General features: G+C 42.2%; 2 protein-coding genes and 1 long non-coding RNA gene across 3 annotated transcripts in view; all 3 read left to right on the plus strand.

Moving 5' to 3' along the window:
• Positions 1 to 365: 365 nt before the first annotated feature.
• LOC306969195 (C-reactive protein-like) lies at positions 366 to 3795 on the plus strand (the record flags this gene model as incomplete). The annotated part of the gene is made up of 4 exons (XM_079564795.1): positions 366 to 420; positions 578 to 788; positions 955 to 1266; positions 3537 to 3795. Exons 1-4 carry the CDS (start codon positions 375 to 377, stop codon positions 3793 to 3795), a joined length of 828 nt encoding a protein of 275 aa, XP_079420921.1. The 5' UTR covers positions 366 to 374.
• Positions 3796 to 6654: 2859 nt separating this feature from the next.
• Positions 6655 to 20284, plus strand: part of LOC306968995 (C-reactive protein-like) — a 289059-nt gene continuing 275429 nt past the window's right edge. Inside the window, exons 1-3 of the mRNA XM_079564602.1 lie at positions 6655 to 6702; positions 13608 to 13818; positions 14930 to 15408. Of these exons, the coding sequence (XP_079420728.1) occupies positions 6657 to 6702; positions 13608 to 13818; positions 14930 to 15335 (663 nt within the window). The 5' untranslated portion in view covers positions 6655 to 6656 and the 3' untranslated portion in view covers positions 15336 to 15408. The remainder of the gene's footprint in view (positions 6703 to 13607; positions 13819 to 14929; positions 15409 to 20284) is intronic.
• LOC306969447 lies at positions 17379 to 18741 on the plus strand. The gene is made up of 2 exons (XR_013793325.1): positions 17379 to 17522; positions 18523 to 18741. It is a non-coding gene; the product is annotated as an uncharacterized lncRNA (long non-coding RNA).

The raw sequence follows: 20284 nt of genomic DNA on the forward strand, positions 1-20284 counted from the left end.
TTGGACACCCCTAATATGGATTGAATTTCTCCATTGTGAGATCAATAAAGGCTTATCTTATCTTATCTTATCTTATCTTATCTTATCTTAAACTTGACCTGTTTGATTTCTCCTGCAAACAGTGATGCATGTGGTCCACAGTCCACTAGATCAGAGGTGCTATAAATACAGGAGCTTAAAGAAGATTTTCATTTCGCATTGGTCTGAAGGTAAGATCACAGCAAAATACTCACAATTAAGTGCAATTTGAGAAGAGCAGCACTAGCATTGCAGTGTTTTATTAAATTCTGTCTTTCTTTCACTGCTACAACTAAACTCTATTTATGTCAAAGCTAAATTACGTTGGTTTTTCTGATTTATTTCTTTCAGACAAAATGAAGTTGTCAGCTTTGCTCCTCTTCTGTGCTGCCTCCGTGGCTCGTAAGACACTTTTCCTGTTCTTTGTTGTAGAATCTAAACTTCAGCAACATCTAACACAAACATTATGATGGTTATGGTTTTTATGATGTCCTTGAGCAAGACACCACCCACATTCACCATGCAGGAGAGGAGTCTAACCTTCATGTCTGTCCTGTAGAGGAGCTGAGTGTGCGCACCCTGATCTTCAGCTCTGAATCGTCACGGAATTTTGTGGAGCTGACTCCTCAGAAGCCTCTGGATCTGAGCTCCTTCACGCTGTGTCTGCGAGTTGCCACTGAGCTGCCACAATGGAAGCGGGAGTTCATTCTGTTCGCCTACAGGACGCAGGACCGTGATGAGCTCAACCTGTGGAGGGAGTCTGACGGCAGGTATGTCAAAAACAACACGAATGTCCACCTGTTCTGAGAAAAAAAAATGATGAATTGGGGATAGAGTGATCTCGTATTGTACCTGAGCTTTGAATAAATTGGCAACATAAAAGCATCTTGTCATCGGCTTCCGTCTGGTCAAACCCTTTGTTTCTTCCCTCCTCAGAATCGGCCTGTACCTGAGGACTAGCAGCGAACCCTTGCTCTTCACGGTGCCGGCTCTCGGCCCGATGCAGACTCACCTGTGCGTCACCTGGGAGTCCAGTTCTGGCGCCACCGCTGTCTTCGTGGACGGCAAGAAGAGTCTGACCAAAATCTACAAGAAATACCACACAGTCAGCAGTGGGGGCAGAGTGGTCATCGGGCAGGACCCAGACACATTACTTGGTGACTTTGACGCCAAGCAAAGCTTTGTGGGTGAAATATCGGACATTAACTTGTGGAGCTCTGTGCTTCCACACAGTTCTATAAAGGAAATGTTAACTGTTTATACGACTCCACAACGTGGTGATGTTATTAACTGGGGCGAGGTTGACTTGCCAATCACTGGAGACGTTAAGCTTATTACTACAAATGTGTGAGGTCAATGGAAACTGATTGTAATTTTTATGCAGTCGTTTACTTATAGCTGTATACAGTACATGCCATCAGTGCAGGAAGAAGGGCTCATAAAATTAAACTAGTCCCTGTGGTATAGAAACTGGTTGATCTGTCAAATTTGCTGACTTTCCTGCAACTGTCATCACACTGTCCTTTTGAGTTAATAAAGGCTTTAAGAACTACTTTGCTCTCCTGCATTTTTTGTCAGCAAAAACATCGACATCAAGTAAGTGCAATATGAAAAGAGCAGCATCTTAAGGCATTCTGTCATGCCTTAATCTGTTCATCTGCAGACTGTAGTGGTGTGGTCGGAGTCAGAAAGTGCATCATTATTGTAACAAATTTGGATTTTCCTGTCCAATCTTTTTTGTGAATGTAGCATATAATTAATGTACAAATGAAACAACAGATTAGAGGTCAGCAAAATAGCCAGATAAATAACTTAAATGAAAGTGTAATGGAAAATGTTTTTGATGCTTGAAAGTTTCATATGTATGATTTTCTTTGGGATAAACCTTATTGTTGCATTTCCCAAAGACCATCTTCCTGCAATCAGTCTCCAAACAATTTATTCAAAGATAAATTGGTAAAAGTATCTTGTCATCAGCTTCTGTCTGGTCAAACCCCTTTGTGTAGCGCCCTTAGAGTGGACCAGTATGAGAAGCACTAACATCTGCTAGGTACGTCCAAGAGAGAGATTGGAATGATTTGCCAAGATTTAAGAAAAGATGGACAACCTGTGGTTTATTGCTCAACCAATATGGCAACCACATTAACAGATACAAGGTGTATACAATAAAATAAACAAAGAAAAAAAATAGAGCTCTTTTCCCCCCAAAAATGTGCAAAGTTCAGCTTGTTTGGTTCTAAGGTTTGGTTGCAACGTTGCTACCCGGGTAGTGTTGTGACCAATGTTTCAGTCTTATCTCAATCCAATGGGTCGGGTCCAGTCTCGGTTCTTCTGCAGCGGAATGCGTCTGGCTGGCCACACCATCACACTCGCCTGCATGGATCATGGGCTGGGCTCGCCATCACTTTTCAGGGCTCACCATCAAACCAGTTGGGGTTTTCTTCATAGACTTTTCAAAGGAGTCACTTCTGCAGCACACAGACTTGTACCTTTAGCTCGCTCCGTTCGATCAGACACACGAGGAGCGTGCTTCGAGGGAAGTGACTCTTAGGGCTTTTCCACCAAGGTGTTGGTTCTGGGCTGGTTCAGAGCTGGTTCTGGTGCCGGGTTGGTTCCATACTGACTTGGTTTTCCACCAAAATGAGAGCTGCGCCCATTGTCATGGCAACGCTTTGGGAAGTCAACATCAAACATGGATAGTAACATCTTACTGCAGCCACTTCTGGTTATAAAATACAGAAAAATAAGTTTATGTTTCAGTCACAGCAGCCATTAACATTTTGATTTCTTCTTTCTAACTCTTGTTTTAGCTGAAGAGCATAAAGCAGAACAACAGTTTCCTCCACAGAGACTGTTTTGGCTTCTCCAGGAAGTTCTAAGCACAAACTAACTAACATTGATTGTTTGTTGGAGGAGAGAGCCACGCCTCCAGCTGCTGGCATTACTGGTGCTCGTTTCTTGGTCCAGCTTTTAACTGGTTCCCAACCGGCACCAGATTTTGGAACCAAGAACCAGTGTTTTTTCAGTGGAAAACGAAAAAGAACCGGTTCTGAAACTGGAACTGGCCCAGAACCAGCACAGGCACCAGCTTAGTGGAAAAGGGCTAAATGACCGCATGGGTGAGGCTTAAGTTATTTGAGGCGCTGTGGCACACTCTAGTGGACAACTAGTGCAATTGCAGCTTAGACAACATGTACTGGTCTAGTAGCCCATTGTTTCATGTGGGCTACACCTTGTTTGTTCCCTCCTCAGAATCGGCCTGTACCTGAGGAGTATTGTTGCCCCCTCGGAATGACCAGGGAGAATCGGATGTCTTTTTCAGAGTTTATTTTGAGCTCCGAAACATTACAAAAAAAGGTAAACATAGGTCCCCTGTGAACAAACAATAAAATAGGTTTTAGCATATTAAGGATTAAGTTAAAATGGTTGTACAAACAGACAAAATGACACTTACACGTCCCACAGGTGTAAAACAGCTTAGGCCACAGCTTCAAACTCCTTGTTTCTTCCCTCCTCAGAATCGGCCCGTACCTGAGGAGTAGCGAAGGCGCATTATTCACGGTGCCGGCTCTCGGCCCGATGCAGACTCACCTGTGCGTCACCTGGGAGTCCAGTTCTGGCGCCACCACTGTCTTCGTGGACGGCAAAAAGAGTCTCACCAAAATCTACAAGAAAAACCACACAGTCAGCAGTGGGGGCACAGTGCTCATCGGGCAGTTCAGACAGTTTTATAAAGCAAATGGCGACTCAAAGTCTTTCTTCAACTCGTCCTTGTGACATTATTGACTGGAAACAGGTTAATTTCAAAGGTGGTAGAGAATGACCGAGCCAAGATCCTGTGGGACTTCCAGATACAGACGGACAGAATGGTAACGGCGAACCAACCGGACATTGTGGTGGTGGACAAAGAGCAGAGGAAAGCCGTTGTGGTCGACATAGCAATACCAAGCGACTTCAACATCAGGAAAAACTAGAGAAATACCAGAGGCTCAGAGAAGAGCTGGAGAGCGCCTGGAGGGTGAAGGCATCAGTGTTGCCCGTGGTCGTTGGGGCACTCGAGGCATTGACTCCCAAACTGGAGGAGTGGCTCCAGCAGATCCCAGGAAATACATCAGACATCTCGGTCCCGGATACTGCGCAGAACCCTCAAGCTCCATCTCTTTCCCAAAGCGTCATAATGCGCTCATTTGCTCACGATATCGAGCACAAAGTTAAGTTACGAACAGACAGGACACTGGTCAGTATGTTGCACTGATGAGTCTGTGGAAGAGGAAATATTCAAATGCTGAACCTAAAGCAGCTGCAGAGAAACCACTGTTACAGAAACATAAAGTGGGACAGATGAAAAGTCCAGTCTGATGGAGGTCACTGTGTCATGAATTAATAATACATGAATTATTAACCAACATGAGCTCATTACAAAGACACATTGGGCCAGATCTTGTGGTTCATAGCGCAGGCAGTAGTACCCAGACGGGTGGCGCTCCTTGCAATCTTCAGTGTCATAACTGGCGCAAAAAGTGGGCAGGACAGGAGGGGGGGACAGACTCGCATTGTGATGTTGTGGTGCCGCCCCCTCCCCATGCTTTCCCCAGACCTGCGGAAGGCGGTGGTTTGCAGGGAGGGGTTCTCTTGTAAACACGTAACATGCATGATGCAGCGCGCAATGTTTAATAAAGATTAAAGAAATAAAACTGTCCCTCCGCTGCTGCAGCCGCTCACTGCAGATCGTAGCTGAGCGGGCGGGACAGAGAAGCAGCAGCCTCGCGTTGGACACCGTTCGAATGCGCAAAGTTACGAAATGTACAGGATTTAATTGATCAGAAACTGTCATATCGGCTGTGGAGGAGTTGCAGAGTCATGCAGTAGTTGCAAGAAAACTGTAGCGTATTGGAACATTTGCGCTAAAGCTGCAGGATTCTTGGAGCGGCTGAAAAATAAAAGTTGCTCTGCGTCCTGTAAAATGCGCGTCTTCCTTTTGGACTGAGCTGTGGCTACACACGGAGCATCATCAGGAGGTAAAGACTGACACACGATGGAAATGTCTCCTTAAAACTCAGATTAGACCTGGTGTTGTGGCTCTTGAAGGCATGTGTGGTTTATTTATGGAAAACTGTTGTTGTTTTGGTGTTGGGGGTGTGCGCGTTTGTGATGGCCCAGCCACACAGAGGTAACCAGTTTATATGAGATTGGACCTAATGTTGTTCTCTGTCCCTTTAAGAACTGAGCAGTGGCGAGGGGCGGGCCTGGAGAGAGCTGTAGGCAGCCTTATGAGGACCAGACCACTGCAGAGGGGGACTGGGGTTAAGGGGGCTTTGTTTGTCCTTTACTTTTGTTTGTTTCTCCCCTGTGTTTCTGCTCATTATGTTTTGGTATGGTCCAAGCTGTATATAAGTTGCCTTTTGTCTCATTTGAGGAGGTCAGTTTGTTTGTGTTATTTAGTTTCCTTTGCACATTCTATTTTTGTAAAGTTACATTAAGTTGACCTCTTTTATCGGCCTATGTTTGTTGTGGCCAATAAAGTGCCTTTTTTTGAGATTTGAAGCCTTTGTCTCATTATCTCACTGCTTGGTCCCTAACAACGTTGATCTACAGTATCAACGTAAACCCGTGCGTAACCTACGCTCAAACAGACTTTTCAAGGCAATTTTGCTTTTGTTTTCAATTTGACGTCGAGGAACATAATGTGTAATGAACCACGCCTCAGTCGGCCTCTTTTTCTTAAAAAAACGCCCTCTCCCTAGTGGCGCAGCAAACCCTGCGCCACATGCAAGATTGCGCGTGTACTATGTTGCGTTTAGAGTTGCGCACGGACTGCGCCAGTCACAAGATCTGACCCATTGAGTTTCTGGCCTTTGAGTGTATTTATAACTTTAAAACATAGAAGTCGAATGAAAACCTCTGAAAGCTTTTAAAAATGTGTCAAGGTAATGTGCAGTATATTTAAAGGCACATCAAATAATAGAAAATAGTCCAATCAATATTTTGTCTACCTAAAGACTTTTTGTGTGTTTCGGCCCCAGCCAAGTATTTATGTTAATACAGGATTATAGACCAGACATTTTGAAAAAATCGGCCAAAAAAAATCGGCATTGGCCAATAAAAATCCCCAAAAGTCGACCACTAATGTCATTATGTATGAAAAAGGTTTGGAAACCCTTAATTTGGATTGTAAACTTGACCTGGTTTGATTTCTTCTGCAAACAGTGATATCTGTGGTCCACAGTCCACTAGATCAGAGGTTCTATAAATTACAGGAGTTTATCAATGTTTTTCAGGAGGATTTCGCATTGGTCTGAAGGTAAGATCACAGCTAAACAGCAAAATACACACAGTACGAGTAAGTGCAATTTGAAAAGAGTAGCACTAGCATTGCAGCGTCTCAGGGCATTCTGTTTTTCTTTAATGTGTTAATTTGCTGATTTTTGTGGTGTGGTTGGAGCGAGAAAACTAAATAATCACTATTGTAACAAATTTGGATTTTCCTCTTTGATATTGATTCTTGTGAATGTAGCATATAATCAATGTTCAAAAGAAACTACAGATTAGAGATGTGTTCTAATATTCTACCTGCTACTACTTAACTCTAGTTATGTCAAAGTTATTTTTCTGATTTATTTCTTTTTATTTCAGACAAAATGAAGTTGTCAGCTTTGCTCCTCTTCTGTGCTGCCTCCGTGGCTCGTAAGACACTTTTCCTGTTCTTTGTTGTAGAATCTAAACTTCAGCAACATCTAATACAAACATTATGATGGTTATGGTTTTTATGATGTCCTTGAGCAAGACACCACCCACATTCACCATGCAGGAGAGGAGTCTAACCTTCATGTCTGTCCTGTAGAGGAGATGAGTGTGCGCACCCTGATCTTCAGCTCTGAATCATCACAGAATTATGTGGAGCTCACTCCTCTGAAGCCTCTGGATCTGAGCTCCTTCACGCTGTGTCTGCGAGTCGCCACTGAGCTGCCCCAACGGAAGCGGGAGATCATTCTGTTCGCCTACAGGATCCAGGACCATGACGAGCTCAACCTGTGGAGATTGTCAGACGGCAGGTCTGTCATAAACAACACAAATGTCCACCTGAATTGGGGATAGCGTGATCTTGTATTATACCTGAGCTTTGAATAAATTGGCAACATAAAAGTATCTTGTCATCAGCTTCTGTCTGGTCAAACCCTTTGTTTCTTCTTTCCTCAGAATCGGCCTGTACCTGAGGAGTAGCGACGAAGGTGCAAAATTCACGGTGCCGGCTCTCGGCCCGATGCAGACTCACCTGTGCGTCACCTGGGAGTCCAGTTCTGGCGCCACCGCTGTCTTCGTGGACGGCAAGAAGAGTCTGACCAAAATCTACAAGAAATACCACACAGTCAGCAGTGGGGGCAGAGTGATCATCGGGCAGGACCCAGACTCATTACTTGGTGACTTTGACGCCAAGCAAAGCTTTGTGGGTGAAATATCGGACATTAACTTGTGGAGCTCTGTGCTTCCACACAGTTCTATAAAGGAAATGTTAACTGTTTATACGACTCAACAACGTGGTGATGTTATTAACTGGGGCGAGGTTGACTTGCCAATCACTGGAGACGTTAAGCTTATTACTACAAATGTGTGAGGTCAATGGAAACTGATTGTAATTTTTATGCAGTCGTTTACTTATAGCTGTATACAGTACATGCCATCTGTGCAGGAAGAAGGGCTCCTAAAATTAAACTAGTCCCTGTGGTATAGAAACTGGTTGTTCTGTCAAATTTGCTGACTTTCCTGCAACTGTCATCACGCTGTCCTTTTGAGTTAATAAAGGCTTAAAGAACTACCTTGCTCTCCTGCATTTTTCGTCAGCAAAAACATCGACATCAAGTAAGTGCAATATGAAAAGAGCAGCATCTTAAGGCATTCTGTCATGCCTTAATCTGTTCATCTGCAGACTGTAGTGGTGTGGTCGGAGTCAGAAAATGCATCATTATTGTAACAAATTTGGATTTTCCTTTCCAATCTTTTTTTGTGAATGTAGCATGTAATTAATGTACAAATGAAACAGATTAGAGGTCAGCAAAATAGCCAGATAAATAACTTAAATGAACGTGTAATGGAAAATGTTTTTGATGCTTGAAAGTTTCATATGTATGATTTTCTTTGGGATAAACCTTATTGTTGCATTTCCCAAAGATCATCTTCCTGCAATCAGTCTCCAAACGCAATACAGATGAAAAAAACACATTGCTACTGCCTACTGGGCTATCACCTGTATGTGAAAACCCTTTGTAAGTATTGGTGTTGGAAAGGTCTCCCTGACTTCCTAACGGTGTCTCTAACGCATGGAAATGTAATGTCTCTGTCTCCAGCATCTTATTGAATTGTAACAGTTCTGTATAGGACACGGTGGCGCAGCGGTTAGTGCTCGTGCCTCACAGCTTGAAGTCCCGGGTTCGATTCCCACCTGGACGGGGCCTTTCTGTGTGGAGTTTGCATGTTCTCCCCGTGTCTGCGTATTTGGTAGGTTATAAAAAACATGTGCAAAAGGTTAATCCTCCAGCCAGGTGTTTCTGACCACCAGCCTGGCTCCACATCATGGAGATGGGTCCCCGAGTGCCGGCCAATGCTGGCAGCTCACTGCTCCTACAGGTCGCCCAATGCGATACTGAGCATGGGTCAAATGCAGAGATCTAATTTCTCTACAGAGATTAATACAGTATCAGATTTAGATTTATTGATGCAGGTCATTCCATGCTGAGCCAATGGAAAGTGTGGAAAGTACCAGACTAATGTTAATTAGTGGCTGAAAGAAGCTTTTGTTCTCCAGACCAAGTCACACCACCTGTCCATTGTGTTTTCTGTGATTCGGGGTCTGACTGTTGAACATTCGACATTGTAAAATGTGTTGCCACCCCAGAAATGATCCCTGACCCTGCTTGCCACCCCGTGATTTTTTTTCTAGGTCCGCGCTTGCCTGTAGTGGACACGAATGTGGGCACCCTGATCTTCAGCTCTGAATCATTTCCATCATCATCTGAGAAATATGTGGAGCTGACGCCTCTGAAGCCTCTGGACCTGAGCTCCTTCACGCTGTGTCTGCGAGTCGCCACTGAGCTGCCCCAACGGCAGCGGAAGATCATTCTGTTCGCCTACAGGACGTGGAACAATGACGAGCTCAACCTGTGGAGGGAGTCAGATATGGCAGGTATGTCACAAACAACACGAATGTCCACCAGAACGAATGTTCTGAGAAAAAAGATGAACTGGAGGTAGTGTGATCTCATATTATACCTGAGCTTTGAATAAATGGGCAACATAAAAGTATCTTGTCATCAACTTCTGTCTGGTCAAACCCTTTGTTTCTTCCCCCTTCAGAATCGGCCTGTACCTGAGGAGTAGCGACGAACCTGTGCTCTTCACGGTGCCGGCTCTCGGCCCGATGGAGACTCACCTGTGCGTCACCTGGGAGTCCAGTTCTGGCGCCACCACTGTCTTCGTGAACGGCAAGAAGAGTCTGACCTAAATCTACAAGAAAAGGCACACCGTCCGCAGTGGGGGCAGAGTGATCATCGGGCAGGACACATACTTTGATGCCAATCAAAGCTTTGTGGGTGAAATATCAGACATTAACTTGTGGAGTTATTTGGTTCCAGACAATATGAAGCCTAGGCGTTAATTCAACCTGGGAGACGATTTTCAGCATCACATACCTCCAGCCAATGATCGCTTCCGAGAGGGCCACGCCTCCACCTCAGCCATCAGCGTAAGAGCCGCACCTCCATAGCAGCCAATCATCGCCCTCGGTCCCGCTTTTAAGCCCCAGCAATCATGGTTCGTTCGCTTCCCAGCTGCGCTGTGACCCACCTCCACCCCATCTCCACCTCTTCCATCCACGGCTTCTATCTGCTGCGGCTTCACAGGTCTTCCATACCACCACCAGTGTCCAGGCTCCGGGGGAAGGCATCCCTAACTACAAGCTGTTTATCCATACTGACTTTCATACATCGATGTTACCGCCGGGGTCTGATCGGCAAAACTAATATACATGTCAATAAATCTTCCTAATCACCGCTTTCGTCTGTTTGAGTCTATCCAGGTTGAAATAAGAAATAATATGGCAACTTCCTATGTAGCTCGAAGTGGTGACATCATTGACTGGAGCGAGGTTAAGTTGCAAGTCAAAGGAGACGTTAAGCTTACTACTAGAGATGAGTAAAGTCAATGAAAAACTGTGATTTTTCTCAGTTTGTATGATTTCTTTATTCTGTCTTTCTTTACACATGTATCACTGTCACCATGGTGGAGTAACTGGCATGTTTGTTTCACAGCTGTTTGACATGGCTCACCTTTGTCAGACTGTTTATTTTCCTGCAGAAAAAATAAAATGATTTGCTGGAAATCTAGAGTAAATGTACTTTCTTTGGATAAACTGAGCCCAAATGCAGTATTAAAACATGCAGCAACATGTTACAGGATCAAATGAAGGATCCTTCCTGGCTTCTCGTATTGAGGCTACATCAGACACACAAAACATAAAGGCTCCTTCCGAAATGAGCAGATTTGTAAGAGGTCTTATGCCAAACCGGATGTGCGTCAGCGTCCGCCATGACAAGATGCTTCCGAATTGGGCTGTCAGTTAGGAAGTCGTTTGGAAAAGGAGCCTCAATGCTAACTATCATAGCCACTTTAGCATAGGGACCTCTGGTGCTAACTAACCGGTGATGAGGAGCTATGTACCATCCCATAAGCCAACCCCCCCCACCCCCCTCACCCCCACCCTCGAGTGATTCATGCACAACCACTGTTGATTGACAGGAGCACATTTAATAACAAAAGTAATAATAAAACACATGTCAATGTGTCAAAGAGCCGCCTCAGTAAACGGATTAAATGCTTTTGTTTTCATTTAGTAGAAACTTAAACCACATGGCTAATTTGCTACTGTAGCTTTATGAAACAGCTGTTGAAATAAAATAACACTAAAAGGGAAATTTATGGATCATTTGGATTTTATTTTCTCCTTAAATGTCTTTGTTTGGACACTATGTACAGTAGGGGGCGACATGCACTTTTGTTTGGCCTGCACTCCACCAATAACTTTAAAGAAGAAGAAAAACAGCTGTTGGTGATGTCACTTCCCCTTGCCCTTCAGTAAGGACGGTCGGATTGTGCAAAATAGCTCTGAAGCTCTGAAGCTCTAGTAACTTTGACCTTTGACCGTCCAAATAAATCTTTATCAATGCATGATAACATGTTGAAATGATAGATAAATATGATGCAACAATATACACTGCGTTCCAAATTATTATGCAAATGACATTTTTCTCTGTTTTTCTAAACTTGTCAACTCAAATGAGAGTCAGCATAATTTTCATGTCTTTAACTGGTAGAGGATCGTTTAAATGTGGTTGAAGAAACCTCCCAAAAATAAATATAGTAAAAAACTATATGCTTATGCAACTCATCGTTTCAATACAAACAAATGGTAATTTGTTGAATTTGTAGCATTAGGAGGTCATATTTACTGAAATCAAAAGCTATTTCAATCAAAAAAAATATTAACGATCAAGTTATATTTTACCATAGGAGCCCTTGTGTGATAGCAGCTTCAAAAGTCTTAAATCCATTAAACTTGTGAGTTTTGGACAGTTTCTGCTCGGATTTCTTTGCAGGATGTCAGAATGGCCTCCCAGAGCTGCTGTTTGGATGAAAACTGCCTCCCACCCTCATAGAAGTGTTTTTTGTTGAGGCTCCAAAGGTTCTCAATAGGGTTGAGGTCAGGGGAGGAGGGGGTCCACATCATGAGATTCTCTCAGTGATGCAGAGGTATTCTTTACAGCAGGACATGGTGCGTTGTCGTGCATGAAGAGGATTTTGTTCGGGAAAGCACGGCTCTTCTTTTTGTACCATAGAAGACAGTGGTCAGTCAGAAACTCCACATATTTTTCAAAGGTCATTTTCACACCTTCAGGGAGCCTAAAAGGGCCTAAAGGGGCCGACCAGCTCTGATTCTGGCCCAAAACATGACTCCGCCCCCTCTTGTTGGGACATTGTGGCCATTCACCAACCATTCACTACTCCATTGATCTGACCATCCACGGCCTCATCAGTGAACAAGACTGTTTGAAAATGAGTCTTCATGTATTTCTAAGCCACTGCAGCCGTTTCTGCTTCAGTTTCAATGAACAGTTTAGGGGAGGCCGGATAGAAGGTTTATGCACAACTGCAGCCTCTGGAGGGTCCTACACCTTGATGTTCAGGAGACTCCAGAGGCGCCAGCAGCTTCAAATACCTGTCTGCGGCTTTGTAGCAGCTGTTCTCTTAATCTGATGTGTTTGTCTGGCAGAAACCGTCCTTATTGTGCCTTTATCTTCACAAACCCGTGTGTGCTCAGAATCACTCTTTTCATCAGCAGAGAGATCCTTTTTCTTTCCCATATTTCTTGAAAATTATGATCTGCTTAATAAAGTGGAACATCTTTTTTCAGTAGTTTTTCCCTTAACTGGGCTTAACCTGAAAACTAATCATCCCAGGTCTCTGAGATTCAAAGAGCCCTGAGACACAATACCATCCATGAGTTTCATTGAAGTTTTCTCTTTTTTTACCTTTTTGACACTGAAATACTATTTGCATAATTATTTGGAACGCGGTGTATAACAATATATATCATTCATTGGTACTCAAAATGTGGCCCGGGGGACAAATTCCTTTGACCAGTTTTTGGTGGCCAGCTGACATTTTGTCGAATCTGCACACATCGCCAATGGTGGTGCAAATTGAAAACCCTTAAATACCACAATTTTCTGGTGAGACAGAGTTGGCATTTTGAGATGAAAAAACAGTTTGGACACCCCTTCTAAAGACTTGAAACCTGGTTTGATCTTTTCTGCAAACAGCCGTATCTGTGGTCCACAGTCCAGAGCAGAGGGTCTGGGCACAAGCAGAGAGATCAATAATACACGGGGCCTATATATGTTTTTCAGGAGGATTGCGCATCAGACTGAAGATACGGCCACAGCACAAGTAAGTGCAATATGAAAAGAATTACACTAGCGTTGCAGCGTCTTGAGGCATTCATTCTTTCCTTTATTTTAATCTGCAGACTTTTGTTGTGTGGTTGGAGTGAGAAAATGTATTACTATTGTAACAGATTTGGATTTTCCTCGAAGATATTTTTTGTGGATGTAGCATGCAATCAATGTACAAAAGAAACTACATATTAGAGGTGTGTGAAATAGCCAGATAAATTACTAAAATGAAAGCAAAAAGAGGTGTGATATAATTAAAACTGTGCTCCAAATGCACTAATTTCTGCTACTCATATTCTAACTGCTACTATTAATCTCTAGTTATGTCAAAGTATAAATTATGATTGTTTTTCTGATTTATTTCTTTTTTTTTTTTCAGACAAAATGAAGTTGTCAGCTTTGCTCCTCTTCTGTGCTGCCTCTGTGGCTCGTAAGACACTTTTCCTGTTCTTTGTTTTTAAAATCTAGACCTCAGCAACTTCTAACACATACATTATGATGGTTATGTTTTTAATGATGTCCTTGAGCAAGACACCACCCATATTCACCATGCGAGAGAGGAGTCTAACCTTCATGTTTGTCCTGTAGAGGAGCTGAACACACGTACCCTGGTCTTCGAGACTGAATCGTCACAGAATTATGTGACGCTGGAGCCTCTGAAGCCTCTGAGCCTGAGCTCCTTCACGCTGTGTCTGCGAGTCGCCACTGAGCTGCCACAACAGCAGCGGGAGATCATTCTGTTCGCCTACAGGACACAGTACTATGACGAGCTCAACCTGTGGAGGGAGTTGGACGGCAGGTATGTCACAAACAACAAGAATGTCCACCTGGTTATAAAATATGGTCTTATCTTTATTGAAATCATAAGAATGAATAAACAGTGTCTGCTTAAACGAAAACCACCCAAACATTAACATTTTATCATATTTTTAATGGCCATAACATGTAAACATTCACAGGACAGGGAGGAATAAGTAAGTGAACCCAGGTATCTCGCTGAACTGCAGCCGTTTTGTAAAGAGGAAGAGGAATGGTCCGAGATTCATCCTGATTGTTGCGCACGTCTAATATGCAACTACAGAAAAGCAGTGATTTACTCTGTGCATTACTTCAAATCATAACAACGCCGCCCAAGAAGCCTCTTCCTGTTTCGATCCAGCACACCAAAATAAAGGCACACAGCTTGTCAAGTTGATTAGTTTAGCAGGTACTTGCAACATTCCAAGAATATAATTGAATACACACATTTTAAGTGTTTTGTCTGTTAAGTTAGGCAGAAAGAAAGTTGAGCTAGTGAACTGCTGAACCAATAAGATGGTGCTTTTATTTTGGTGTGCTGGATCGAAACTGGAAGTCAGTTCTTGGGCGGTGTTGTTATGATTTGAAGTTATGCACAGAGTCAATTGCTACAAAAGAAGGGTCATGGTGCATCATGGCATCATGGTGTGGGGCTGCTTTGTTGCCTCAGGGCCTGGACAACCTACTATCATCAGTGGAAAAATGAATTCACAAGTTTATCAAGATATTTTACAGAAAAACTTGAGACACTCACAACCGCATGGAATAAGTAGCCTAAGTAAACCCTTGTATTAAATAGCTGGCTGACAAAGCTGTTGCAGTTCAGCGAGATTCATGGGTTCACTCACTTATTCCTCCCTGTCCTGTGAATGTTTACATGTTATGGCCATTAAAATTATAACAGGTAATTGTTTGGTTGGTATTTCTTTAAGCAGACATTGTTTATTCATTCTTATGATTTTAATAAAGATCAGACCACGTTTTATGTCCAATTTAGGCAGAAATGTGAGAAATTCCAAAGCGTTCACATACATTTTCCTCCCACTATACCTACCTGGCAACATAAAAGTATCTTGTCATCTGGTCAAACCCCTTGTTTCTTCCCTCCTCAGAATCAGCATGTACCTGAGTGGAAACGGCGTGTTCTTCACGGTCCCGGCTCTCGGCCCGATGGAGACTCACCTGTGCATCACCTGGGACTCCCAGTCTGGCGCCACCTCTGTCTTCGTGGACGGCAAGAAGAGTCTGGCCAAAATCTACGGGAAAAACCACACAGTCCGCAGTGGGGGCACAGTGCTCATCGGGCAGGACCCAGACGAATACCTCGGCAACTTTGACGCCGGTCAAAGCTTTGTGGGTGAAATATCGGACATTAACTTGTGGAGTTATGTGGTTCCACGCAGTGTTATAAAGCAAATTGCAAATGGTGACATGTCTCAAAGTGGTGACGTTATTGACTGGAAAGAAGTTAAGATGCAAATCACTGGAGACGTTAAGCTTACTACTACAAATGTGTAACGTCATTGGAAAACTAACTGTGATTTTTCTACAATTAGTATCATTCCTTTATTCAGTGTGCACATGTTTTATTGTTTTACAGCTGGTTGACATGGCTCACCTTTGACAGATTGTTTAGTTTCCTGCAAAAAAAATAAAATGATTTGCTGGAAATCGAGAGTAAATGTACTTCTTTGGGGCGGGGGGATTAACTGTGCATAAATATAGTATTAAAATATGACATGCAGTGTAGCCTTTTCTGAAATGAACTTCTAATTGTCTGTTGTTGTTGTTGTTGTTGTTTTTTTTTTTTATCTTTTTACATCCAAAAAGAAACTCACAAATTATTAAATAATATTTATTTGCATATATAAAAGTTAACAAATTAATTCCTTCCCTCATCTCAAACATTTATGGTAAGGTATGCACGCCTGTTATCCATCCTCATCGTCTGTACTCTGCAGCCAGTTGGGGTACCTGACTTTTCAAGATTCAAGATTCAAGATTTTTTATTTGAAAGGTGGGAGGGAGGGCAGGGAGTTCAGCTTCCCCGATGGCCTTGTGTATGAAACTGTTCTTCAGTCGACTGGAACTGGCCCGTGGATTCCGCAGTCTCCTCCCTGAAGGCATTACCTTGAAGAGACTGTGTGATGGGTGCAAAGGGTCCCTGGTTTTGTTGTTGTAAAGTGAATTTGTCTTTGCCACCAGAGTATGTAGTAAACACAGCAAAAAAAAAACAGACCTTGATGGATGGTCTTCACTTGAGAGAGCAATTGAAGATCCACTCTCTCTTCACTTTGCCCCTGCTCAAAGCTGCACATGAAGTTGTGCATATAACAGCTTGCTCGAAGAATTCTGACTTGCAGGAGGGGTTGTGAAAGCTAGAAATGTGTTTGGGCCAGATAAAAATATATCACAGTTTGTGCAGGGAAAATCAGGTGCCTTAGATGCAACCTCTTAACCTCCACTTTAACTGAGCACATTTTCTCCTGTTCGGCTTTATCCAAATCTTAAAGCTTCTTGGCCAGTGTAGCGGCTCACTTTTTTTTGTCTCGTCAGAGCATTTTTATCCCATTTTTGAAGCATTTGTCATGTTCTCATCTCCTTTGTTTTCATGTCGTGCTTTTGTTGCTTTTTCAATGCTTTTTTCATTCCTTTTTTGACGCTGTTTTGTCTTATTTTCGTCCGTTTTTCATCGTATTTTTGTGGCTTTTTGTTGCATTTTTCGTCACGTTTTTTGTTGCTCTTTTGTGGCTATTCTTTTGCTTTTTCATCACTCTTCAGTCATGTTTTTATTGCTTTTTCTTTTTATTATTGTTGCTTTTCCGGCATGTTTTTGTCACTTTTTTGTTTGCGCTTTAAACCTCGTTTCCGTAGCTATTTATTTCAAGAAGCTTTTAGATCCGGTTAATGCCAAACTGGAGGAAATGCGTTCGGTTCAGGTGGGGGTTAAGCGGTTAAGTGTAGGATATCTGGCCTCGATATTATAGAACGCAATAGAGTACCGTCACGTAATTTCACACACAGTAGAACTTTACTAATATCATGTTGCGCGGACATATAATCATCTCCAAAAAGAATATTTCCCACATCATTGCCGTAGGCACGGACGGGGTTCGAACCCGCGATCTTCGGTTTACGAGACCGACGCCTTACCACTTGGCCACCGCGCCTAGTATTGCGTATGGGACACTCTAAAAAACTAAATACAGTGGCTAATGTGCCGATTTTTACGTAAAGTTATACGGTCACTGACCTCAAAAACTCGTGTTTATCGATCGAAATATTTTTACGCGCACAAGTATTGAGAGAATATATAATGTTAAATGCTGGGTTTCTCTGTATAATTTGACTTTTCCCCATATCATCAACACGTTTATCTAAAATGCATCGATACGTCATGACCGTATCTACAGACTTTTGTAATGGTATATGAAAGTAAATAATAAACGGACCCAAATCCATCGGTTAAGCAGATAAAATACTCACTTTTGTTTTGCTCGTTTATTTATTTTATTTTTTACAGCGCTGCTCGCACGCCCTCGGTGGCACCCGGAAGTAATAGCCGTGCAGCAGCGGAAGTAGCGCGACCAGCCGGGATTCAGGTTTTACTTGAATAAACATGAAAATTAAGCTAACAATTTCACAGTCCCCGTCTATCAGCAACATTTAGCTACCCCGGATTAAATAATTTTCTAATCTAATGTTGTAAGTAACTATTTTAAAGCGACACCAACATCTGAGAGCTAAGTTAGGTGCCCGATGCTAAAGATGCTAACTTGCTAGCTTCAGTATGTCTTCCAAATTTGGTCATCTTCTGTGAAATCTATATTTACATTTGCAACCATTTTGATTTATTTATGTTCAATATACTGTCATGTTTGGTCGAAGGTGTGCTCTGGGCGCGTTACGGTCTTCTTTCTGGTTTAAAGATCAGGATTGTCAAGAGCCAGGGTGAACTAGTTACTACATGTCTTTCCTAACAAAATCTTTGTTTTTTTCTTTGTATGAGCATACTTATTTAGACTTAAATGGTTGTATCTAGTAGTTGCATATTCAGAAAGGACCAATCAATTGCCTTTTTAAGTGACATACATTCAGAACGTGTTTGAAGAGGATGACTTTATATGAATCAGGTTTAATTTAATGTATTGTTAATGTATTATACATGTGATATATAATAAGACCCTACAGAGTGACATTTAGATCTCAGGAGAGCAGTGGTCCTCATCTTGTGAGTCAGGACCCCTCAGTGCGACCTTTCTCCAAATATGACAGCACATTAGGGGGGTCGCCGTGTCGTCACATCCGAGGCACTGGTGGGCAATGCACATGTATTAAATAGATAATAATAGCTCCATTGTGGGTCAAAACGTTCACAAACAAAGCATTGCTTCGGTGAAAAGCTCTTCAAGCCTGGAAAAACAGTGATCCTCCCTATAGCCTGATTTTTTTTAATGTATTTCGGTCAGCAACAGCGTGAAGGATCAATGCTTGTTAAACAGCTGAACATTGTGAGAAAGCACTGTATCTTGACATAACATACTACAACTGGGTCAGAGTGCAACATGTTTTTATTATAAGGATGATGGCGGGTCCTGAAGCTAAACCGCTGCTCTTAATAACTTTCAAATTCTTTCCCTTTGTGATTTCTATTGTGAATAATCTATCAGGCCGCATTCTGTTTTTTTTTTTTTATGCCTCTCAGCTCGTCCCGCCTCTGATCTCACTCCTCTCCTCGCGCCATGCATCTGGTGGTGGACGCCGTGTGGGCCGTGTGGAGCATCGCGGCGGGGGTGTACGACTACTTCCATACCAGTGCCATGGAGGAGCGCATCCACACACTTGAAAACGTCCTGTCCATTCACCAGTTTGTGATTGCGGGTCTCTCCGCCGGCCTTATCCTCCTGATGACTTACATTTTATTTAGAAAACACTAACACGCCTTTATCGGATCGGAGAGTGGTAATGGGTAAAGATGGAAGAGAGGAAATTGCTGAAGACCCAGATTGATCTCATAACACCATGGCAGAAACGTTGGACACGAGCCCACCTGGCTGCCTATACCTCCAACTGTTAAAAACCTCTGTCCAGACCATGTGGCGAAGGCTTTCCTGTTTCATTTGCCCTTCATGTAAAATAGTTATAGCTTACGGAGACTATGAACTTTGCACATTGACTGGTACTAGGCTTCAAGGGAATCATGTCTGGATGTTGAAATACTTGTCCTAGTCTGTGGATTTTTGTTTACATCAATGTGCCCTCTTTGTGCTTACTGTTATTTTCAAGACTAACTCGTTGCCAAGCTTACTCTTTTGAAGCTGGGTGAAAATAATGAAAAATAACATATCTGGCAAAGTAAGAATTAGACAATATTGTTAGCACTTGTATGATGACTTTAAATGTGCTTTAAAATGTGGGTGATTTTTACATTCACACCTCAGTGACATTAGCAGAGTTGACAGAGATGTGCCTGTGGCCTCTCTGACCACCAGAATTGCACATTCAGTAAAGTATGTGTCCGAGGAATAAGACAACAACACCGCACTACCTAGGGTTTACTCTTCAGTGCACACAACTATATAGTGTTTAATATATCATTTGTTTCAATAATTTCCTTATAAATATTTTTGTGCCTAATATTACTGAACAATAACATAGGATTACTTATACCAAACACAAGATGAAGAGAACCAGGACTAGATGGAATCCTTTTACTGAACATGTTTTACCTTTTGTGCACACTTGCCCTAGAAAACTGGAAACTGTGTTGACTACTGATCAATATGGATTTTACTTAATATCATGATTTCTTATAGTATTTTAACTGGTCTTGTTTAGATTATTGCTCTGTGAAACTATTTATTTGGTAATACAAATATCTTTTGTTGCTGGTTGTTTAGGTCTATTGAAATGCACAACATTACGATACCATCTGTTACTTTTGTGTCAAATGTGTCCCTTTTAAAAAAAAAAAAGGAAACCGTTTGATGAATAAATCATGATTTTAAACTCGTACTGTTATGGTTTTATGCTGCTCTAACATTCAAAAATATCTATTTTAGCAATTGAGTTATGTAGGAAGAGATTGTGGGCCTACAAATGGTGTGGGTCATATTTGAATGAATCATCAATCACTTTCTTTATCCAATTCACTTTATTTATATGGCACATTTTATATTTTAAAAAATATGATAAATTAAAGTGAAACCGAACCAGTCATTCAGCTAAACACATAAAATAAAAAACATAAAAAAGATACGATTAACAAAAAAATAACCGTTGAGCAAGTCTGGAACAAAGTTGTTCATACTTCTACCAATGAGAGCACAGAGAGTCACTAATGGAGACTGTGATTGGCTGGAGCAGACGGAGGCGGGATCATTTAACAGAAATCACAAACATTCAACCAGTCAAGTGAAGTTACCAAAATCAAAGCAAAACAAGTAAACCACGTTTCAAAATAAAAG

This window comes from Gobius niger (genome assembly GCF_951799975.1).
Source record: "Gobius niger genome assembly, chromosome: 10".
In the NCBI taxonomy this organism is placed as follows: Eukaryota; Metazoa; Chordata; class Actinopteri; order Gobiiformes; family Gobiidae; genus Gobius; species Gobius niger.